Here is a 23,352-nt window from a genome sequence, read left to right on the forward strand (position 1 = left end):
ATCACCCATTCTCTGTGTGTGTGTGTGTGTGTGTGTGTGTGTGTGTGTGTGTGTGTGTGTGTGTGTGTGTGTGTGTGTGTGTGTGTGTGTGTGTGTGTGTGTGTGTGTGTGTGTGTGTGTGTGTGTGTGTGTGTGTGTGTGTGTGTGTGTCTGCCTTGGTGCTCGTGTGAACATGTCAACTTGATGTCAGAACAAACCTGTTATCTTGAAACATTGTCTGGTTGGGTGAACGAGATGTAGAGACTCAACACGACATAAGAAAAGGACTAACTGACTGTCTGACTGGCTGATTAAATAACTGACTCACTGATTGGCTGACTGACTGATTAAATAACTGGCTCACTGATTGGCTGACTGACACTGATTGGCTGACTGACTGATTAAATAACTGGCTCACTGATTGGCTGACTGACTGGCTGACTGACTGAAATCAAGATGACAAACGGTCTTATTTCCTTAATTTATTTCAAAATGTAGACACAAACCACAAGTGAATCCAGAAGGCATCAACGACATCAGAAGTGTTTGTTTGTCACAGACAGAAGGTTGAGAATGAACTCCGGCCACATTGTCCACAAGCTCACTGCACTTTAACTTTTACAGGTCAATTACGGTTGAGCCACAACATTCGTAGTGTTTAACGCAAATGCTTTCTCCGCAGACAGAATGCGTCTTTGATTGAATCCCAGCCTGAGGGCTCTGGTCAGTCTGAAGCCGAAGCCTTACAGATTGCTCAATAGAAACGTGAAGATCATTTCCTGATTTGAGCCAACATGTGCAGAATTTACCGGGAATGCAGTCTCAGCTAACGAACATTGCCTTTACATTTCAATCACACTGTAACGCTGAACTTCAGCGATATAGATTGAATTAGAGCCCTTAGACAGGAGAACAGCTAAGGCACAGCCCACCACCCCATCAGAGAAAGAGGGAGGGTGTGGGTGGCAAAGAGAGGGGGAGGAAGAGAGAGGGGAGAGTGCAGAAAGGAAGACCAAAGGAGAGTAGAGCGATGTAGAGACTGTAGAGCAAAAACATTACTGAGAGAAAGAAAGAGAGGCTAACCAACGTTGAGCTGATGTCATGTCACCACTATCATAACGGCCAGACAACACAGTCACAACGTTATCATAACATCTGACAGGGCTCTTTAAAACAGTCACGTGACTTGTAGTACTGAGGCTGCGACCCAAATGATTCCCTATACAGCATACTACTTTCAATCAGAGCCCTATACGTCCTGGTCAACAGTAGTGTACTATATAGGGAATAGGGCCCTATAGGCCCTGGTCAACAGTAGTGTACTATATATAGGGAATATGGAGCCATTGGAACTAATACAAAGCCCTTTTCTCCATCCATTCTGTTAGACACTTTTCCATAACTTAATGTTGTAAACTGTACTTTAAAAAAACACATAACGTCATAAAATACATTTATTTACATTTTTTGTATTTTTATTTTTTTAAATAATTCATACTAAAATAGCTATTGTACATCATAAAAAACATCTGTGGAATATTTTATTAAATACGTTTAATTTAAAGGTAGACTCAGCAATATGACGTACATGTAGAAAGTAAACGGCATAGCGGCTCAAACTTAAGAGTGTTGAAGCGTGATGCTCAACTTGTCCGCTGTTTTGGTCCCCTGGCTGCCGGGCTGTGAACAGCGTAAAGCAAACCTGTGCACATGCGCAGATACTGTGTGTGACTGGTGAGAGAGAAGTGTTGCATCTCGCTCATCTCAATATCTGCGGGTGCTGCTCGTGGCATCACGTCAGTTAGCTCAGTCTAAATTTTAAAAATGTCTGAGACTGAAACTGTAAATAAAAGTTGAATTGTTCCCATGGACACAAGAGGTAACTAAGCAACAGTGTTTTTTCTGAGGTCAGTGTGGGTTTGAACCTGGGTCGACTGTGCGCTGCAAAACGGTGTTAGCCTGTAGAGCTAAAGCCCAAGCAAGGTTGCTCATCACACAAGAGCGTATTTCATTGAAGGTTAGCAATGTCGGTTGGTCCTGAGGCCTTTTAGGGTGTGTTGAAACCAGACAGCCTGGCCTGCTTGTTGGCCCCGCCCTGCGGAGAGGGTGCCTCAGGACCAGACGTCTCATTGGTTCAATGTTCTTTGGGGTTTTGCCAATCGTAGCCATGTATACTCTTGAGGTCAAAAGTGAGAAGGTCAAGGCTTTTTAAAGCTGACTGTACATGTGTTACATCTAGACCCAATGATCCTGTCTATGTTACATCCAGACCCAGTGATCCTGTCTATAATGTTACATCTAGACCCAATGATCCTGTCTATGTTACATCCAGACCCAGTGATCCTGTCTATAATGTTACATCCAGACCCAGTGATCCTGTCTATAATGTTACATCCAGACCCAATGATCCTGTCTATGTTACATCCAGACCCAGTGATCCTGTCTATAATGTTACATCCAGAGCCAGTGATCCTGTCTATAATGTTACATCCAGACCCAGTGATCCTGTCTATTACATCCAGACCCAGTGATCCTGTCTATAATGTTACATCCAGACCCAGTGATCCTGTCTATAATGTTACATCCAGACCCAGTGATCCTGTCTATAATGTTACATCCAGACCCAGTGATCCTGTCTATGTTACATCCAGACCCAGTGATCCTGTCTATAATGTTACATCCAGACCCAGTGATCCTGTCTGTTACATCCAGACCCAATGATCCTGTCTATGTTACATCCAGACCCAGTGATCCTGTCTATGTTACATCCAGACCCAATGATCCTGTCTATGTTACATCTAGACCCAGTGATCCTGTCTATGTTACATCCAGACCCAGTGATCCTGTCTATGTTACATCCAGACCCAGTGATCCTGTCTATAATGTTACATCCAGACCCAGTGATCCTGTCTGTTACATCCAGACCGAGTGATCCTGTCTGTTACATCCAGACCCAATGATCCTGTCTATGTTACATCCAGACCCAGTGATCCTGTCTATGTTACATCCAGACCCAGTGATCCTGTCTATAATGTTACATCCAGACCCAGTGATCCTGTCTATGTTACATCCAGACCCAGTGATCCTGTCTATGTTACATCCAGACCCAGTGATCCTGTCTATAATATTACATCCAGACCCAGTGATCCTGTCTATGTTACATCCAGACCCAGTGATCCTGTCTATAATGTTACATCCAGACCCAGTGATCCTGTCTGTTACATCCAGACCCAGTGATCCTGTCTATGTTACATCACGACCCAGTGATCCTGTCTGTTACATCCAGACCCAGTGATCCTGTCTGTTACATCCAGACCCAGTGATCCTGTCTATAATGTTACATCCAGACCCAGTGATCCTGTCTATGTTACATCCAGACCCAGTGATCCTGTCTATAATGTTACATCCAGACCCAGTGATCCTGTCTATAATGTTACATCCAGACCCAGTGATCCTGTCTATAATGTTACATCCAGACCCAGTGATCCTGTCTGTTACATCCAGACCCAGTGATCCTGTCTATGTTACATCTAGACCCAGTGATCCTGTCTGTCACATCTAGACCCAGTGATCCTGTCTGTCACATCTAGACCCAGTGATCCTGTCTATAATGTTACATCCAGACCCAGTGATCCTGTCTGTTACATCCAGACCCAGTGATCCTGTCTATAATTTTACATCCAGACCCAGTGATCCTGTCTATAATATTACATCCAGACCCAGTGATCCTGTCTGTTACATCCAGACCCAGTGATCCTGTATGTTACATCCAGACCCAGTGATCCTGTCTATAATGTTACATCCAGACCCAGTGATCCTGTCTATAATATTACATCCAGACCCAGTGATCCTGTCTGTTACATCCAGACCCAGTGATCCTGTCTATAATATTACATCCAGACCCAGTGATCCTGTCTGTTACATCCAGACCCAGTGATCCTGTCTGTTACATCCAGACCCAGTGATCCTGTCTATAATGTTACATCCAGACCCAGTGATCCTGTCTGTTACATCCAGACCCAGTGATCCTGTCTGTTACATCCAGACCCAGTGATCCTGTCTATGTTACATCCAGACCCAGTGATCCTGTCTATGTTACATCCAGACCCAGTGATCCTGTCTATGTTACATCCAGACCCAGTGATCCTGTCTGTTACATCCAGACCCAGTGATCCTGTCTATGTTACATCCAGACCCAGTGATCCTGTCTGTCACATCCAGACCCAGTGATCCTGTCTATGTTACATCCAGACCCAGTGATCCTGTCTATGTTACATCTAGACCCAGTGATCCTGTCTATAATGTTACATCTAGACCCAGTGATCCTGTCTGTTACATCTAGACCCAGTGATCCTGTCTGTTACATCCAGACCAAGTGATCCTGTCTATGTTACATCCAGACCCAGTGATCCTGTCTATGTTACATCCAGACCCAGTGATCCTGTCTATGTTACATCCAGACCCAGTGATCCTGTCTATGTTACATCTAGACCCAGTGATCCTGTCTATAATGTTACATCTAGACCCAGTGATCCTGTCTGTTACATCTAGACCCAGTGATCCTGTCTGTTACATCCAGACCCAGTGATCCTGTCTATGTTACATCTAGACCCAGTGATCCTGTCTGTTACATCCAGACCCAGTGATCCTGTCTATGTTACATCTAGACCCAGTGATCCTGTCTGTTACATCCAGACCCAGTGATCCTGTCTATGTTACATCCAGACCCAGTGATCCTGTCTATGTTACATCCAGACCCAGTGATCCTGTCTATGTTACATCCAGACCCAGTGATCCTGTCTATGTTACATCCAGACCCAGTGATCCTGTCTATAATGTTACATCCAGACCCAGTGATCCTGTCTATAATGTTACATCCAGACCCAGTGATCCTGTCTATAATGTTACATCCAGACCCAGTGATCCTGTCTATAATGTTACATCCAGACCGGATGCACTGGGTCTGGATGTACTGACTGTCTAACCGGCTACTGACTGTACAATGTAGGACTCTGGTCAAGTAATGTACAATATAGGGAAAAGGGCCCATAGTTTTCAGGTCAACAGTAGTGCACTATAGAATAGGACTCCATTTGTAATGTAGCCTGTGGGTGGCAGTAGACCACAGTCATAGGGTTGCATCTCAATAGTCTACAGAGGCTTCCTCGCCTCCTCTCTTCAAGCTCCTCTCCTCACTTATTTTCCTTAAAGGAATACTTTGGGATTGTGGTAGTGAGGTCATTTATCTACTTCCCCAGAGTCCGTTGAACTCGTGGATAGTATGTTTATGTCTCTGTGTCCAGTATGAGGGAAGTTGGAGGTAGTTTTGAGAACCGATGCTAACTAGCGTTACCCATAGACTTCCAGTCGTTGCGCTATCTGCTAGCATGCTAGCAGGTCTCATTGCCCAACGTATCCCTGTTAAGCTCCTTTCCCAGGGGAAGACAAGCCTCTTTAGAGTATTGAGATGGAGCCCTGAACAGGACAACGTGTCTGATGTCATGACAACAGGGGGTTGAGGGTCTTTGGAAATCAAGACAGCAGGTTCTCTGCCGTGTGCAAACCCCTCCCCAGCATGATCGCCTCCAAAACAGCATCCTATTCCCTACATAGTGCACTACTTTTGACCAGTGTCCATAGACAGTATGTAGGGAATAGGATGCCGAATGTAAACATCAGTCATTGACAACAACAAAAAACTGTTTCATTAATATAATATAAACTTGAATAAATAGTTAACTTAGAATTGTACTCTGTCTCATGTAAAGCACATGAAGGGTAGAGAGATCTACAGGATAAACAGGGAGATGAATACAATCCCTGGCTACTGTACATGCCAATTATCTCTCCTTCCTCCCCGTGTCTTCACTTCCTGTCACTGGTTGAAAAGGAAATGACTGGTATCAGAACTCCCACTACGGCTCTCCCAATCCAATGCTTTTAGATTTGTGGGAAGTAGTGAACGAGTGTACACTTCAGGAGAAAGGAGATATTATCGTGACGCACCCCCTTTGTGATCCAGCAGAGCTGAGATACAGACATGGCACTGAAGAAAACCCACGCTCGCTCGCACACACACACACACACATTCACACACACACACTCAGTCCAAATGAGTTCAGGAGGGGCTCAGAGGAGAATAAATGAGAATATGGAGGTATTTTCACTCCTCTCTCCTGGTCTTCCTCTCCTTTAAGTCCTCTCCTTCCTTTCAGAGAACAGTGTCGTGTTCCTCCATCTCCTTTCAGAGAACAGTGTCGTGTTCCTCCATTTCCTTTCAGAGAACAGTGTCGTGTTCCTCCATCTCCTTTCAGAGAACAGTGTCGTGTTCCTCCATCTCCTTTCAGAGAACGGTGTCGTGTTCCTCCATCTCCTTTCAGAGAACAGTGTCGTGTTCCTCCATCTCCTTTCAGAGAACAGTGTCGTGTTCCTCCTTCTCCTTTCAGAGGACGGTGTCGTGTTCCTCCATCTCCTTTCGCAGAACGGTGTCGTGTTCCTCCATCTCCTTTCAGAGAACAGTGTCGTGTTCCTCCATTTCCTTTCAGAGAACAGTGTCGTGTTCCTCCTTCTCCTTTCAGAGAACGATGTTGTGTCCCTCCATCTCCTTTCAGAGAACAGTGTCGTGTTCCTCCATTTCCTTTCAGAGAACAGTGTCGTGTTCCTCCATCTCCTTTCAGAGAACGGTGTCGTGTTCCTCCATCTCCTTTCAGAGAACAGTGTCGTGTTCCTCCATCTCCTTTCGCAGAACGGTGTCGTGTTCCTCCATCTCCTTTCAGAGAACAGTGTCGTGTTCCTCCATCTCCTTTCAGAGAACAGTGTCGTGTTCCTCCATCTCCTTTCAGAGAACGGTGTCGTGTTCCTCCATCTCCTTTCAGAGAACAGTGTCGTGATCCTCCATCTCCTTTCAGAGAACAGTGTCGTGTCCCTCCATCTCCTTTCAGAGAACAGTGTCGTGTTCCTCCTTCTCCTTTCAGAGGACGGTGTCGTGTTCCTCCATCTCCTTTCAGAGAACAGTGTCGTGTTCCTCCTTCTCCTTTCAGAGGACGGTGTCGTGTTCCTCCATCTCCTTTCAGAGAACAGTGTCGTGTTCCTCCTTCTCCTTTCAGAGGACGGTGTCGTGTTCCTCCATCCTCTTCTCCAGGCATGAGTATTTGTCCCAAATGGCACCCTACTCCCCTTAGGGCTTTGGTCTAAAGTAGTGCACTATATAGGGAAAAGGGTGCCACACAACAATCAATCAATAAATCAAATTCAATTAATCCTAGAGTCAGTTTAGCCTCCGAGACAGAAGGTGGCGCCACCTGATGCTGAAGAGGATGACTCTGCTCCTTATCTCATTTCTTCTTGGTTTCAGTCCACAGCCTTTTCTTCTAACCTTCTCTACTACCTGGCTCCTGAGTTACGCCATGGTTGGTGATGACGCCGTTCGTACAGTAATCCAATGCATTCGATCTCCTCCCTTTACTGTGTCCCAAATGACACCCTGTTCCCTATATAGTGCACTCCTTCTGATCAGAGCCCTATGGTAGTGCACTATACACTGAGAGTACAAAACATTTAAGAACACCATTCTTGATACACACAGAAACTGTTGAGTGTGAAAAACCCAGCAACGTTGCAGTTCTTGGCACAAACCGGTGTGTCTGGTACCTACTACCATTCACCCTCTGAATGGCAACACAGACACAATCCATGTCTCAATTGTCTCAAGGCTTAAAAACATTCTTTAACCAGGTCTCCTCCCCTTCATCTACACTGATTGAAGAGGATTTAACAAGTAACATCAATAAGGGATCATATCTTTCATCTGGATTCACCTGGTCAGTCATGGATACAACAGGTGTTCTTAATGTTTTGTCCACTCAGTATACAGGAAATGGAGGAGCAATTTAGAACGCAGCAGACCATCTCACCACACTAAAACGTTTCCTGTTAGTTCATCCTCCAAGCCATTGGTTGGCTGTAGCAGTAGCCGTGGCGACGGTGCTACCTAATCCGTCCGTTCCCTCTGGGGGGACCCAGATCAGACTTCGGGTCGGGACTGAGCGCGCTCCATCCCGTCTCCCGACACCGCTGCATAACGGGACAGGAGCTAGGACCCTGAGAACACACGTCCGCTGCAGACCAAACCCCTGCCAGGAGATGGTCCACCCAGCTCTGGAGCTCCGCCCCTGTCAGTGACGCTTTAAACTCCGCCTCCTCCACCTGTCCCAGGTGCACAGGGAGGTTGAGGATGGGGTTGAGGCCGTGGAAACTCTGATCCATGTAGGAGTTACGGACCGGCCCGCTGTGGAGCTTCACTGTGTCTTCTAGAGAGGGGGGAGGAAGGAAGGGAGGAGGAGTGGGGGGGGGAGGAGAGGAAGGAGAGGAGAGGAGGAAGGAGAGGACGGAAGGAAGGAAGGAGAGGAAGTGGAGGGGAGGAAGGAAGGGAGGGAGGAGGAAGGAAGGAAGGAAGGAAGGAAGGAAGGAAGGAAGGAAGGAAGGAAGGAAGGAAGGAAGGAAGGAAGGAAGGAAGGAAGGAAGGAAGGAAGGAAGGAAGGAAGGAAGGAAGGAAGGAAGGAAGGAAGGAAGGAGACAGGGGAGGGGCGAAAGGGAGATAATTATTGAAATTCCATGTAGGTGTTACAGGATAGGCTGTGAATGTGTGTGTGTGGTTTGGTGTGTGTTAGTGTGTTCCAGGTGATGTATATCGAGGTGTCCAGGTTCTAGTCCTCAGTCCAGTGTGTGTGTGTGTGTGTTTACCCTGGCGTATAGGCTGCTGGCCGTGGTGCTCCAGAGGTGAAACCACAAAGCTGGTGGAGGCCAACAGGTTCCAGTGATGCAACACTCGCAGCGTCCACACGCCGGGTCGTAACGGCACGGTTAACGGGGGCCGGTAGTGTGTGTACTCTGTCCCGCCGTCCACCAGGATGTCGTATGTGGCGGCTATGACGTTGGTGGGGTCCACCCAGACGACGGTTACCGTGACGTTCTGTCCCCGGCCCCAGCGTTGCATGGCAACCGGCTCCTCCGTGGGGCCCAGGAGGCTTCCGAAGTTCCTGAAGATTCTCTCTTTGGCGTCCCAGTCTGTACCCACCTGAGGGGAGGAGAGAAAGAGATATTGAGAGAGATCAAGAAACAGAGGGTTGATTTGAATGAAAACAGAGATACTGTAGAGAGAGAGAGAGAGAATCGTGTGAAGGATTTATTGAGAAAGATCAAGAAACAGAGGGTTGATTTGAATGAAAACAGAGATACTGTAGAGAGAGAGAGAGAGAATCGTGTGAAGGATTTCCAGCAGGTGGAATCTAAGTCCCCTGAATGGCAGCCTGTGCACTACTTGATTTTTTTTAACGACTTCCCTGTTAATTAACAAATGGTAATTAAATTAGTGTTCCAGCGACAGCGTGACAGGACACATCCAGTACCACATGTCATCCCCAGGGGGCAGCAGCAACCTGCAGCAACCTGGCAATAAAGACACTTAACAAATAGTGACTCAGAGCCTGTTTCAGGGGGGACAGAACCACCATCTCTCTCTCCAAGGGTACCAAAGCCTGTTTCAGTGGGGACAGAACCTCTCTCTCTCTCTCTCTCTCTCTCTCTCTCTCTCTCTCTCTCTCTCTCTCTCTCTCTCTCTCTCTCTCTCTCTCTCTCTCTCTCTCTCTCTCTCTCTCTCTCTCTCTCTCTCTCTCTCCCAGGTACCAAAGCCTGTTTCAGTGGGGACAGAACCACCATCTCTCTCTCTCTCTCTCTCTCTCTCTCTCTCAGGTACCAGAGCCTGTTTCAGTGGGGACAGAACCTCTCTCTCTCAGGTACCAGAGCCTATTTCAGCGGGGACAGAACCACCATTTCTCTCTCTCTCTCTCTCTCTCTCAGGTACCAAAGCCTGTTTCAGTGGGGACAGAACCACCATCTCTCGCTCTCTCTCTCTCTCTCTCTCTCTCTCTCTCTCTCTCTCTCTCTCCCAGGTACCAAAGCCTGTTTCAGTGGGGACAGAACCACCATCTCTCTCTCTCTCTCTCTCTCTCTCTCTCTCCCAGGTACCAGGTACCAGGGATAGGTTACATTTGAAGTGTATGTGTGCGTACGTGCGGGCGTGCATGTCTCACCTCTGCAAACTGTAGTCTGTTGAGTGTGTTGGTTGCTGGGGCCAGGGTGAAGTGGTTGCTATGGGAGACCCAAGTCTCTAGGGTCTCTAGCTGGCTGGTTGCTAGGTTACTAGCATGTTGACGAACCAGGTAGCCTTGGAACACGTCTGACAGGAAGTACAAATGGACAGACACCGGGTGGCCCCTGGGGATATACCTGGGAAACCCCAAATATACACAAACAGTACAATGACACACAAATACACACTCAAATATCCACATACACAGTACAAATACACACAAATACACACCCAAAAATCCACAGACATCCACCCAAATGTACAGCCATCTACGGAAATGTCACTTCGCCCCCACCTACATGTACAAATTACCTCAACTAACCTGTGGGGTACACTGACTCAGTACCGGTACCCCCTGTATATAGCCTCCACACTGACTCAGTACCGGTACCCCCTGTATATAGCCTCCACACTGACTCAGTACCGGTACCCCCTGTATACAGCCTCCACACTGACTCAGTACCGGTACCCCCTGTATATAGCCTCCACACTGACTCAGTACTGGTACCCCCTGTATACAGCCTCCACATTGACTCTGTACCGGTACCCCCTGTATATAGCCTCCACACTGACTCAGTACCGGTACCCCCTGTATATAGCCTCCACACTGACTCAGTACCGGTACCCCCTGTATACAGCCTCCACACTGACTCAGTACCGGTACCCCCTGTATACAGCCTCCACACTGACTCAGTACCGGTACCCCCTGTATACAGCCTCCACACTGACTCAGTACCGGTACCCCCTGTATATAACCTCCACACTGACTCGGTACCGGTACCCCCTGTATATAACCTCCACACTGACTCGGTACCGGTACCCCCTGTATACAGCCTCCACACTGACTCAGTACCGGTACCCCCTGTATACAGCCTCCACACTGACTCAGTACCGGTACCCCCTGTATACAGCCTCCACACTGACTCAGTACCGGTACCCCCTGTATATAACCTCCACACTGACTCGGTACCGGTACCCCCTGTATACAGCCTCCACACTGACTCGGTACCGGTACCCCCTGTATACAGCCTCCACACTGACTCGGTACCGGTACCCCCTGTATATAACCTCCACACTGACTCGGTACCGGTACCCCCTGTATACAGCCTCCACACTGACTCAGTACCGGTACCCCCTGTATACAGCCTCCACACTGACTCAGTACCGGTACCCCCTGTATACAGCCTCCACACTGACTCAGTACCGGTACCCCCTGTATATAACCTCCACACTGACTCAGTACCGGTACCCCCTGTATATAACCTCCACACTGACTCAGTACCGGTACCCCCTGTATATAGCCTCCACATTGACTCTGTACCGGTACCCCCTGTATATAACCTCCACAGTGACTCGGTACTGGTACCCCCTGTATATAACCTCCACACTGACTCAGTACCGGTACCCCCTGTATATAACCTCCACAGTGACTCTGTACCGGTACCCCCTGTATATAACCTCCACAGTGACTCGGTACTGGTACCCCCTGTATATAACCTCCCACTGACTGACTCAGTAACCCAGTGGTACCCCCTGTATATAACCTCCACAGTGACTCTGGTACCCCTGTATATAACCTCCACACCCCCTGTATATAACCTCCACAGTGACTCGGTACTGGTACCCCCTGTATATAACCTCCACACTGACTCAGTACTGGTACCCCCTGTATATAACCTCCACAGTGACTCTGTACCGGTACCCCCTGTATATAACCTCCACAGTGACTCGGTACTGGTACCCCCTGTATATAACCTCCACACTGACTCAGTACCGGTACCCCCTGTATATAACCTCCACAGTGACTCTGTACCGGTACCCCCTGTATATAACCTCCACAGTGACTCGGTACTGGTACCCCCTGTATATAACCTCCACAGTGACTCTGTACCGGTACCCCCTGTATATAACCTCTTTATAATTAATTTTTTACATTAGTGTACTTGGTAAATATTTTCTTAACTCTTCTTGAACTGCACTGTTGGTTAAGGGCTTGTAAGTAAAGCATTTCACTGTGAGGTCTACACTGTTGGTTAAGGGCTTGTAAGTCAGCATTTCACTGTGAGGTCTACACTGTTGGTTAAGGGCTTGTAAGTAAAGCATTTCACTGTGAGGTCTACACTGTTGGTTAAGGGCTTGTCAGTCAGCATTTCACTATGAGGTCTACACTGTTGGTTAAGGGCTTGTCAGTCAGCATTTCACTGTGAGGTCTACACTGTTGTATTCAGCATTTCACTATGAGGTCTACACGGTTGGTTAAGGGCTTGTCAGTAAGCATTTCACTGTGAGGTCTACACTGTTGGTTAAGGGCTTGTAAGTCAGCATTTCACTGTGAGGTCTACACTGTTGGTTAAGGGCTTGTCAGTAAGCATTTCACTGTGAGGTCTACACTGTTGGTTAAGGGCTTGTAAGTCAGCATTTCACTGTGAGGCCTACAATGTTGGTTAAGGGCTTGTCAGTAAAGCATTTCACTGTGAGGCCTACAATGTTGGTTAAGGGCTTGTCAGTAATCATTTCACCGTAAGGTCTACACTGTTGTATTCAGCATTTCACTATGAGGTCTACACGGTTGGTTAAGGGCTTGTCAGTAAGCATTTCACTGTGAGGTCTACACTGTTGGTTAAGGGCTTGTAAGTCAGCATTTCACTGTGAGGTCTACACTGTTGGTTAAGGGCTTGTCAGTAATCATTTCACCGTAAGGTCTACACTGTTGGTTAAGGGCTTGTCAGTAATCATTTCACTGTAAGGTCTACACTTGTTGTATTCGGCGCATGTGACAAATAAAGTTTGATTTGATTTGAAATGTCCACAGACACTCGATGGTCCTCAAACACACGTCAGAACAAACAGGGCTTCAGGAGCTGGAACAGAGAGATCACTCTACTCTCAACCCCCCCACACACACATCTTGGCCCCCTACTTCTGATACACACCCAACCAGCAACAAGTGTCTCCTTGTGCTTGTGTACACACTCCACCCATAACCTGCACACACACACACCGTCCTCTCACCCCGACTTACATGGCTGGAAAAAGCCAGTCTGAGAAACTGAGGCCTGTTTGTCTAAATGTAACAAGTTATTCTCCATATTTGATTTGGAGCTCTTGCAACATACCCATACACACACACCTAGGCAGGCAGGCAGGCAGGCAGGCAGGCAGGCAGGCAGGCAGGCAGGCCAGACCAGACCAGACCAGACCAGACCAGACCAGACAGGTAATAGCCTGGTAATGGTGAGATCTGGTCTCCTCTGCTAGATAAAACCTAGCTCCTAGCCTGTTAATGATGATATCTGGTCTCCTCTGCTAGATAAAACCTAGCTCCTAGCCTGTTAATGATGATATCTGGTCTCCTCTGCTAGATAAAACCTAGCTCCTAGCCTGGTAATCGTGAGATCTGGTCTCTGCTAGATAAAACCTAGCTCCTAGCCTGGTAATGATGAGATCTGGTCTCTGCTAGATAAAACCTAGCTCCTAGCCTGTTAATGATGAGATCTGGTCTCTACTAGATAAAACCTAGCTCCTAGCCTGGTAATGATGAGATCTGGTCTCTGCTAGATAAAACCTAGCTCCTAGCCTGTTAATGATGATATCTGGTCTCCTCTGCTAGATAAAACCTAGCTCCTAGACTGGTAATCGTGAGATCTGGTCTCTGCTAGATAAAACCTAGCTCCTAGCCTGGTAATGATGAGATCTGGTTTCCTCCTCTAGATAAAACCTAGCTCGTAGCCTGGTAAAGGTGAGATCTGGTCTGTGCTAGATAAAACCTAGCTCCTAGCCTGGTAATGATGAGATCTGGTCTCTGGTAGATAAAACCTAGCTCCTAGCCTGTTAATGATGAGATCTGGTCTCTGCTAGATAAAACCTAGCTCCTAGCCTGGTAATGATGAGATCTGGTCTCTGCTAGATAAAACCTAGCTCCTAGCCTGGTAATGATGAGATCTGGTCTCTGCTAGATAAAACCTAGCTCCTAGCCTGGTAATGATGATATCTGGTCTCTGTTAGATAAAACCTAGCTCCTAGCCTGGTAATGATGAGATCTGGTCTCTGCTAGATAAAACCTAGCTCCTAGCCTGGTAATGATGAGATCTGGTCTCTGCTAGATAAAACCTAGCTCCTAGCCTGGTAATGATGAGATCTGGTCTCCTCCTCTAGATAAAACCTAGCTCCTAGCCTGGTAATGGTGAGATCCTGTCCAGAATCAACCCCTAGCCCCTAAACCCTAGGTCCTGTCCAGAATCAACCCCTAGTCCCTACACCCTAGGTCCTGTCCAGAATCAACTCCTAGCCCCTAAACCCTAGGCCCTGTCGAGAACCAACTCCTAGCCCCTACACCCTGGGTCCTGTCCAGAATCAACCCCTAGCCCCTAAACCCTGGGCCCTGTCCAGAATCAACTCCTAGCCCCTAAACCCTAGGCCCTGTCCAGAATCGACCCCTAGCCCCTAAACCCTGGGCCCTGTCCAGAATCAACCCCTAGCCCCTAAACCCTAGGCCCTGTCCAGAATCAACCCCTAGCCCCTAAACCCTGGGCCCTGTCCAGAATCGACCCCTAGCCCCTAAACCCTGGGCCCTGTCCAGAATCAACCCCTAGCCCCTAAACCCTGGGCCCTGTCCAGAATCAACTCCTAGCCCCTAAATCCTAGGCCCTGTCCAGAATCAACCCCTAGCCCCTAAACCCTGGGCCCTGTGATGTGTTGATTTGGTGGAATACGGTGTCTAGTTCTATGGCGGTAATACTACAATGTGAACCTGTTTTGAGTCCCCATGCAGGACCCAGGGTTAAGAAACACTGGTTTAGGTGCATGTGGAGACCTGAGAGGACCCAGGGTTAAGAAACACTGGTTTAGGTGCATGTGGAGACCTGAGAGGACCCAGGGTTAAGAAACACTGGTTTAGGTGCATGTGGAGACCTGAGAGGACCCAGGGTTAAGAAACACTGGTTTAGGTGCATGTGGAGACCTGAGAGGACCCAGGGTTAAGAAACACTGGTTTAGGTGCATGTGGAGACCTGAGAGGATCTTGAAAGGTACAGAGCCTTCCAGAAGATATTCATACATTTGGACTTATTCCACATTTTGGGAATGAATTCAAAATGTATTAAATATCCAATAATGACAAAGTGAAAACATGTTTTCAGAAATGTTAGAAAATGTATTGAATATGAAATGTATATCTCATTTACCTACGTATTCACAGTCCATATATGTTGGTTAAGCACCTTTGGCAGCGTTTACAGCTGTTTCTGGGTCTTTACACGCCTGGATTATACAATATTGGCACTTTTTTTCTATTTTTTTATTCTTTAAGCTGTCTAATTGGTTGTTGATCATTGCTAGACAGCCATTTTCAGGTCTTGCCATTAGATTTTCAAGTAGATTTAAGTCAAAACTGTAACTAAGCCACTCAGGATCATTCACTCAGCATCAGTTGGTAAGCAACTCCAGTGTATATTTGGCCTTGTGTTTTAGGTTGTTGTCCAGCTGAAAGGTGAATTCATCTCCCAGTGTCTGGTGGAAAGCAGACTGAACCAGGTTTTCCTCTAGGATTTTGCCTGTGCTTACCTCCATTCTGTTTATTTTTATCCTAAAAAACTCTCTAGTCCTTGCCGATGACAAGCATACCCATAACATGATGCAGCCACCACCATGCTTGAAAATATGAAGAGTGGTACTCAGTGATGTATTGTGTTGGATTTGCCCCAAACATAACACTTTGTAATCAGGACATAAAGTTCATTTCTTTGCCACATTTTTGCAGTTTTACTTTAGTGCCGCGTTGCAAACAGGATGTATGTTCTGGAATGGTTTTATTCTGTACAGGCTTCCTTCTTTTCACTCTGTCAGTGAGGTTAGTATTGTGGAGTAACTACAATGTAGTTGATCCATCCTCAGTTTTCTATCACAGCCATTAAACTCTAACTGTTTTAAAGTCATCATTGGCCTCATGGTGACATCCCTGAGGTGAGAATACCCCCTGAGGTGAGAATACCCCCTGAGGTGAGAATACCCCCTGAGGCTCCTGTACTATTCTACCGTGACAGTGCAGACGGCAGGTAGACAGTGAGGAATAACAAGCAATGTGGTGATGTTTTCCCTCCGTACCCTCTGAAAAACTAGCCGGGATTTTTGCCATATTTCCAAACCTTCTCTACTCTCTACAACTGTCTAGGGGGCAGTGGGTAGGGGGTAGGGGGCACAGAGTAGGGGTTGGACAGGGCCCTATCCAATTCTTTCTGTTCTACCAGTGTGTATGGGTGGGGGGGGGGGGGGTGTTAGGGGTTGGTTTGGAATTCAGTTATTCACACACATGACGTAAACACACACACACACACACACCTCTTCCGGACTGACCTGCAGCTGTTGTTGTCAGGGTGGCCCTGCAGTGACGTGGCGGCCCGTGATAGGCCCATGCGTGTGAAGGCGTGGTAGTGAGTGAGCTGGCTGTCTGATAGGCTGGCAACGCTGTCCGTCTCATCGTACACATTCTCCCAGTACGACTGGAGCCCTGGGGTCTCCTGGAAGAGAGGAATCAGTGTTATAGTAGAATCCTGGGGTCTCCTGGAGGAGCAGTGTTATAGTAGAACCCTGGGGACTCCTGGAGGAGCAGTATTATAGTAGAACCCTGGGGACTCCTGGAGGAGGAGAGGGAGCAGTGTTATAGTAGAACCCTGGGGTCTCCTGGAGGAGAGGAATCAGTGTTATAGTAGAACCCTGGGGTCTCCTGGAAGAGCAGTGTATTAGTAGAACCCTGGGGACTCCTGGAGGAGGAGAGGGAGCAGTGTTATAGTAGAACCCTGGAGTCTCCTGGAGGAGAGGAATCAGTGTTATAGTAGAACCCTGGGGTCTCCTGGAGGAGAGGAATCAGTGTTATAGTAGAACCCTGGGGTCTCCTGGAGGAGAGGGAGCAGTGTTATAGTAGAACCCTGGAGTCTCCTGGAAGAGCAGTGCATTAGTAGAACCCTGGGGACTCCTGGAGGACCAGTATTATAGTAGAACCATGGGGACTCCTGGAGGAGCAGTATTATAGTAGAACCCTGGGGACTCCTGGAGGACCAGTATTATAGTAGAACCCTGGGGACTCCTGGAGGAGCAGTATTATAGTAGAACCCTGGGGACTCCTGGAGGACCAGTATTATAGTAGAACCATGGGGACTCCTGGAGGAGAGGGAGCAGTGTTATAGTAGAACCCTGGGGACTCCTGGAGGACCAGTATTATAGTAGAACCATGGGGACTCCTGGAGGACCAGTATTATAGTAGAACCATGGGGTCTCCTCGAGGAGAGGGAGCAGTGTGTGTGTACTCTGTGTGTGTACTCTGTGTGTGTACTTTGTGTGTGTGTGTACGCTGTGTGTGTGTATGTTGTGTTTGTGTACTCTGTGTGTGTGTACGTTGTGTGTGTGTGTGAGTACGTTGTGTGTATATGTACGGTGTGTGTATGTACCGTGTGTACGTTGTGTGTCTGTGTGTGTTTGTTGTGTATCTGTGTGTGTATGTTGTGTGTGTGTGTACGTTGTGTGTTCCACCCACCTGTGGATAAGGGCCAAACAGGAAGCTGTCCAGCTGGGTAACAATCTCCTGGTTCACGCTAGCCTCAAATTTACGGGCGAAAAACGTAGGCCTGGACGTTTGCTGTGGGGGAAGGAGGGAGAGAGAGGGAGAGAGAGGGAGAGAGAGGGAGAGAGCGGGGAGAGAGAGAGAGAGAGAGAGGGAGAGAGGGAGAGAGAGAGAGGGAGAGAGAGAGAACGAAAGAGATAGAAGGGGAAAGAGGGACAGAGGGATGGTAGAGTGAAAGGGGAGAGAGGATGGAGGAGGAAGAGAGTATATGTTTATCGATGTGTATGTGGTACTGTCTGATGTGGGGGGTACAGATGGGCACGGGTTGATGATGTCACAATGTCATGACTAGGGCGTATCTGCCATAGATACATACAGTTGAAGTCGGAAGTTTACATACACCTTAGCCAAATACATTTAAACTCAGTTTTTCACAATTCCTGACATTTAATCATAGTAACAATTCCCTGTCTTAGGTCAGTTAGGATCACCACTTTATTTTAAGAATGTGACATGTCAGAATAATCGTAGAGAGAATGATTTATTTCAGCTTTTCTTTATTTCATTACATTCCCAGTGGGTCAGAAGTTGACATACACTCAAATAGTATTTGGTAGCATTGTCTTTAAATTGTTTAACTTGGGTCAAACGTTTTGGGCAGCCTTCCACAAGCTTCCCACAATAAGTTGGGTGAATTTTGGCCCATTCCTCCTGACAGAGCTGGTGTAACTGAGTCAGGTTTGTCGGCCTCTCTGCTCGCATACACTTTTTCAGTTCTGCCCACAAATGTTCTATAGGATTGAGGTCAGGGCTTAGTGATGGCCACTTCAATACCTTGACTCTGTTGTCCTTAAGCCATTTTGCCACAACTTTGGAAGTATGCTTGGGGTCATTGTCCATTTGGAAGACCTATTTGCAACCAAGCTTTAACTTCCTGACTGATGTCTTGAGATGTTGCTTCAATATATCCACGTAATTTTCCTCACTCATGATGCCATCTATTTTGTGAAGTGCACCAGTCCCTCCTGTAGCAAAGCACCCCCACAACATGATGCTGCCACCCCCGCGCTTCACGGTTGGGATGGTGTTCTTCGGCTTGCAAGCCTCCCCCTTTTTCCTCCAAACATAACGATGGTCATTATGGCTAAACAGTTCTATTTTTGTTTCATCAGACCAGAGGACCATTTCTCCAAAAAGTATGATCTTTGCCCCCATGTGCAGTTGCAACCCGTAGTCTGGCTTTTTAATGGCTTTTTTGGAGCAGTGGCTTCTTCCTTGCTGAGCGGCCTTTCAAGTTATGTCGATATAGGACTTGTTTTACTGTGCATATAGATACTTTTGTACCTGTTTCCTTCCTCCAGCATCTTCACAAGGTCGTTTGCTGTTGTTCTGGGATTGATTTGCACTTTTCGCACCAAAGTACATTCATCTTTAGGAGACAGAATGCGTCTCCTTCCTGAGCGGTATGACGGCTCCGTGGTCCCATGGTGTTTATACTTGCGTACTATTGTTTGTACAGATGAGTACGTTCATCTCTGTTAATGACTCCAACCTAAGTTTAACCTAACTTCCGACTTAGATCATAAATCACAATAAATGTCAAATATCTGTCAGCTACTACTACTACTACTACTACTAATACTAATGTTACTGTTACTACTACTACTACTGGCACCACTACTACTACAACTACTACTACTAATACTAATGTTACTCTTACTACTACTACTACTACTAATACTAATGTTACTGTTACTACTACTACTGCTTCTACTAATACTAATGTTACTGTTACTACTACTACTACTGTTACTGTTGCTACTACTACTACTACTAATGTTACTACTACTACTACTGACACTACTACTACTGACACTACTGTTAATGTTACTACTACTGCTACTACTACTACTACTACTGTTACTGTTACTACTACTACCACTACTACTACTACTACTACTACTATCACTACTACTGCTACTACTATCACTATCACTACTACTACCACTACTACTACTACTACTACTGACACTACTACTACTACTACTGTTACTGTTACTACTACTGTTGCTGTTACTACTACTACTACTACTACTACTACTACTGTTACTGTTACTACTACTACTGTTACTGTTACTGTTACTACTACTACTACTACTACTGACACTACTACTACTACTACTGTTACTGTTACTACTACTACTACTGCTACTACTGCTACTACTACTGTTACTGTTACTACTACTACTGTTACTGTTACTGTTACTACTACTACTACTACTACTGACACTACTACTACTACTATTACTGTTACTGTTACTACTACTACTGTTACTGTTACTACTACTACTACTACTACTGACACACTACTACTACTACTACTACTGTTACTGTTACTACTACTACTGTTACTGTTACTGTTACTACTACTACTACTACTACTGACACTACTACTACTACTACTGTTACTGTTACTACTACTACTACTGCTACTACTACTACTATCACTATCACTACTACTACCACTACTACTACTACTACTGACACTACTACTACTACTACTACTACTACTGTTACTGTTACTACTACTGTTACTGTTACTACTACTACTACTACTACTACTACTACTGTTACTGTTACTACTACTACTGTTACTGTTACTGTTACTACTACTACTACTGACACTACTACTACTACTACTGTTACTACTACTACTACTACTACTACTACTACTACTGCTACTACTATCACTATCACTACTACTACCACTACTACTACTACTACTGACACTACTACTACTACTACTACTACTACTGTTACTGTTACTACTACTGTTACTGTTACTACTACTACTACTACTACTACTACTACTGTTACTGTTACTACTACTACTGTTACTGTTACTGTTACTACTACTACTACTACTACTGACACTACTACTACTACTACTGTTACTGTTACTACTACTACTGTTACTGTTACTGTTACTACTACTACTACTACTACTGACACTACTACTACTACTACTACTGTTACTGTTACTACTACTACTGTTACTGTTACTGTTACTACTACTACTACTACTACTGACACTACTACTACTACTACTGTTACTGTTACTACTACTACTACTGCTACTACTACTACTATCACTATCACTACTACTACCACTACTACTACTACTACTGACACTACTACTACTACTACTACTACTGTTACTGTTACTACTACTGTTACTGTTACTACTACTACTACTACTACTACTGTTACTGTTACTACTACTACTGTTACTGTTACTACTACTACTACTGACACTACTACTACTACTACTACTGTTACTACTACTACTACTACTACTACTACTACTACTGCTACTACTATCACTATCACTACTACTACCACTACTACTACTACTACTGACACTACTACTACTACTACTACTGTTACTGTTACTACTACTACTACTACTACTACTACTACTACTGTTACTGTTACTACTACTACTGTTACTGTTACTGTTACTACTACTACTACTACTACTGACACTACTACTACTACTACTGTTACTGTTACTACTACTACTACTGCTACTACTACCACTACTACTACTACTGACACTACTACTACTACTACTGTTACTGTTACTGCTACTACTACTACTACCACTACTACTACTACTATGACTACTGTTACTGCTACTACTACTACTACTACTACTACTACTACTACTACCACTACTACTACTACTACTGTTACTGTTACTACTACTGCTACTACTACTACTACTACCACTACTACTACTACTATGACTACTGTTACTGTTACTACTACTGCTACTACTACTACTACTACCACTACTACTACTACTATGACTACTGTTACTGCTACTACTACTACTACTACTACTACTACTACTACTGTTACTACTACCACTACTACCACTACTACTACTACTACTATCACTACTACTACTACTATCACTACTACTGCTACTACTATCACTATCACTACTACTACTACCACTACTACTACTACTACTACTGACACTACTACTACTACTACTACTGTTACTGTTACTACTACTACTACTACTGCTACTACTACTGTTACTGTTACTACTGTTACTGTTACTACTACTACTACTACTGCTACTACTACTGTTACTGTTACTACTACTACTACTACTACTACTACTACTACTACTGTTACTGTTACTACTACTACTGACACTACTACTACTACTGTTACTGTTACTACTACTACTACTACTACTACTACTGTTACTGTTACTACTACTACTGACACTACTACTACTACTGTTACTGTTACTACTACTACTACTACTACTACTGTTACTGACACTACTACTACTACTACTAATGTTACTGACACTACTACTACTACTACTACTACTACTACTACTGCTACTACTACTGTTACTGACACTACTACTACTACTACTACTACTACTACTACTGTTACTGACACTACTACTACTACTACTACTACTACTACTGTTACTGACACTACTACTACTACTACTACTACTACTGTTACTGACACTACTACTACTACTACTACTACTACTACTACTACTACTGTTACTGACACTACTACTACTACTACTAATGTTACTGACACTACTACTACTACTACTACTACTACTACTGCTACTACTACTGTTACTGTTACTACTACTACTACTACTACTGTTACTGTTACTGTTACTACTACTATCACTATCACTACTACTACTACTACTACTACTACTATCACTACTACTACTACTATCACTACTACTACTACTAATATTACTGACACTACTACTACTACTACTACTACTACTACTAATGTTACTGACACTACTACTACTACTACTAATGTTACTGACACTACTACTACTACTACTACTACTACTACTACTACTAATGTTACTGTTACTACTACTACTACTACTACTGTTACTACCACTACTACTACTACTACTACTACTACTACTACTAATGTTACTGTTACTACCACTACTACTACTACTCCTGACATTACTACTGTTACTGTTACTACTACTACTACTACTACTACTACTACTACTCCTGACATTACTACTGTTACTACTACTACTACTACTACTACTGCTATCATTTAACAGTGAACACAGTGGACCTTATACATTACAGTACATCATGGTAGATCAGGTTACATAAAGAAATATAATTATAGTGACATTTTCATAGTGAATTGTGTAAAGTGCAAACTGCAAACATTACCAAGAACCTAATTTGAGTCTTGCAGAGTGCTTGAATATCGTGGTGGTTTGAGATCTCCACTGAGTGTGAGGTAACGTTTGATAATGCTCAATCACCTCAGCAGCTGACTGTCTCTCTGACTAACTGACCGGCTCCCTCTGAGACCGTTCATTTTTTCACTTTACTCATTTAGCAGACACTCTTATCCAGAGAGACTTACTGGAGCAATTAGAGTTGAATGCCTTGCTCAAGTGCACATCGACAGATTGTTCACTTCGTCGGCTCGAGAATTTGAACCAGCGGTTACTGGCCCAACGATCTTAACCGCTAGGCTACCAGCTACCCACAATGCTTCCTTCCTCCATCAATACTTCCTTCAGTCAGGATGGAAGCTTCCTCCATCAATACTTCCTTCATTCAGG

The 23,352-nt window shown here is 45.3% G+C and overlaps 1 protein-coding gene across 1 annotated transcript in view; it reads right to left on the minus strand.

Moving 5' to 3' along the window:
• Positions 1–1,428: 1,428 nt before the first annotated feature.
• Positions 1,429–23,352, minus strand: part of LOC115127941 (xylosyltransferase 1-like) — a 65,549-nt gene continuing 43,625 nt past the window's right edge. Inside the window, exons 8-12 of the mRNA XM_065010842.1 lie at positions 17,658–17,759; positions 16,481–16,644; positions 10,071–10,266; positions 8,722–9,055; positions 1,429–8,288 (exon numbers count right to left, since the gene is read on the minus strand). Of these exons, the coding sequence (XP_064866914.1) occupies positions 7,966–8,288; positions 8,722–9,055; positions 10,071–10,266; positions 16,481–16,644; positions 17,658–17,759 (1,119 nt within the window). The 3' untranslated portion in view covers positions 1,429–7,965. The remainder of the gene's footprint in view (positions 8,289–8,721; positions 9,056–10,070; positions 10,267–16,480; positions 16,645–17,657; positions 17,760–23,352) is intronic.

Source organism: Oncorhynchus nerka, linkage group LG26 (assembly GCF_034236695.1).
Source record: "Oncorhynchus nerka isolate Pitt River linkage group LG26, Oner_Uvic_2.0, whole genome shotgun sequence".
Taxonomy (NCBI): Eukaryota; Metazoa; Chordata; class Actinopteri; order Salmoniformes; family Salmonidae; genus Oncorhynchus; species Oncorhynchus nerka.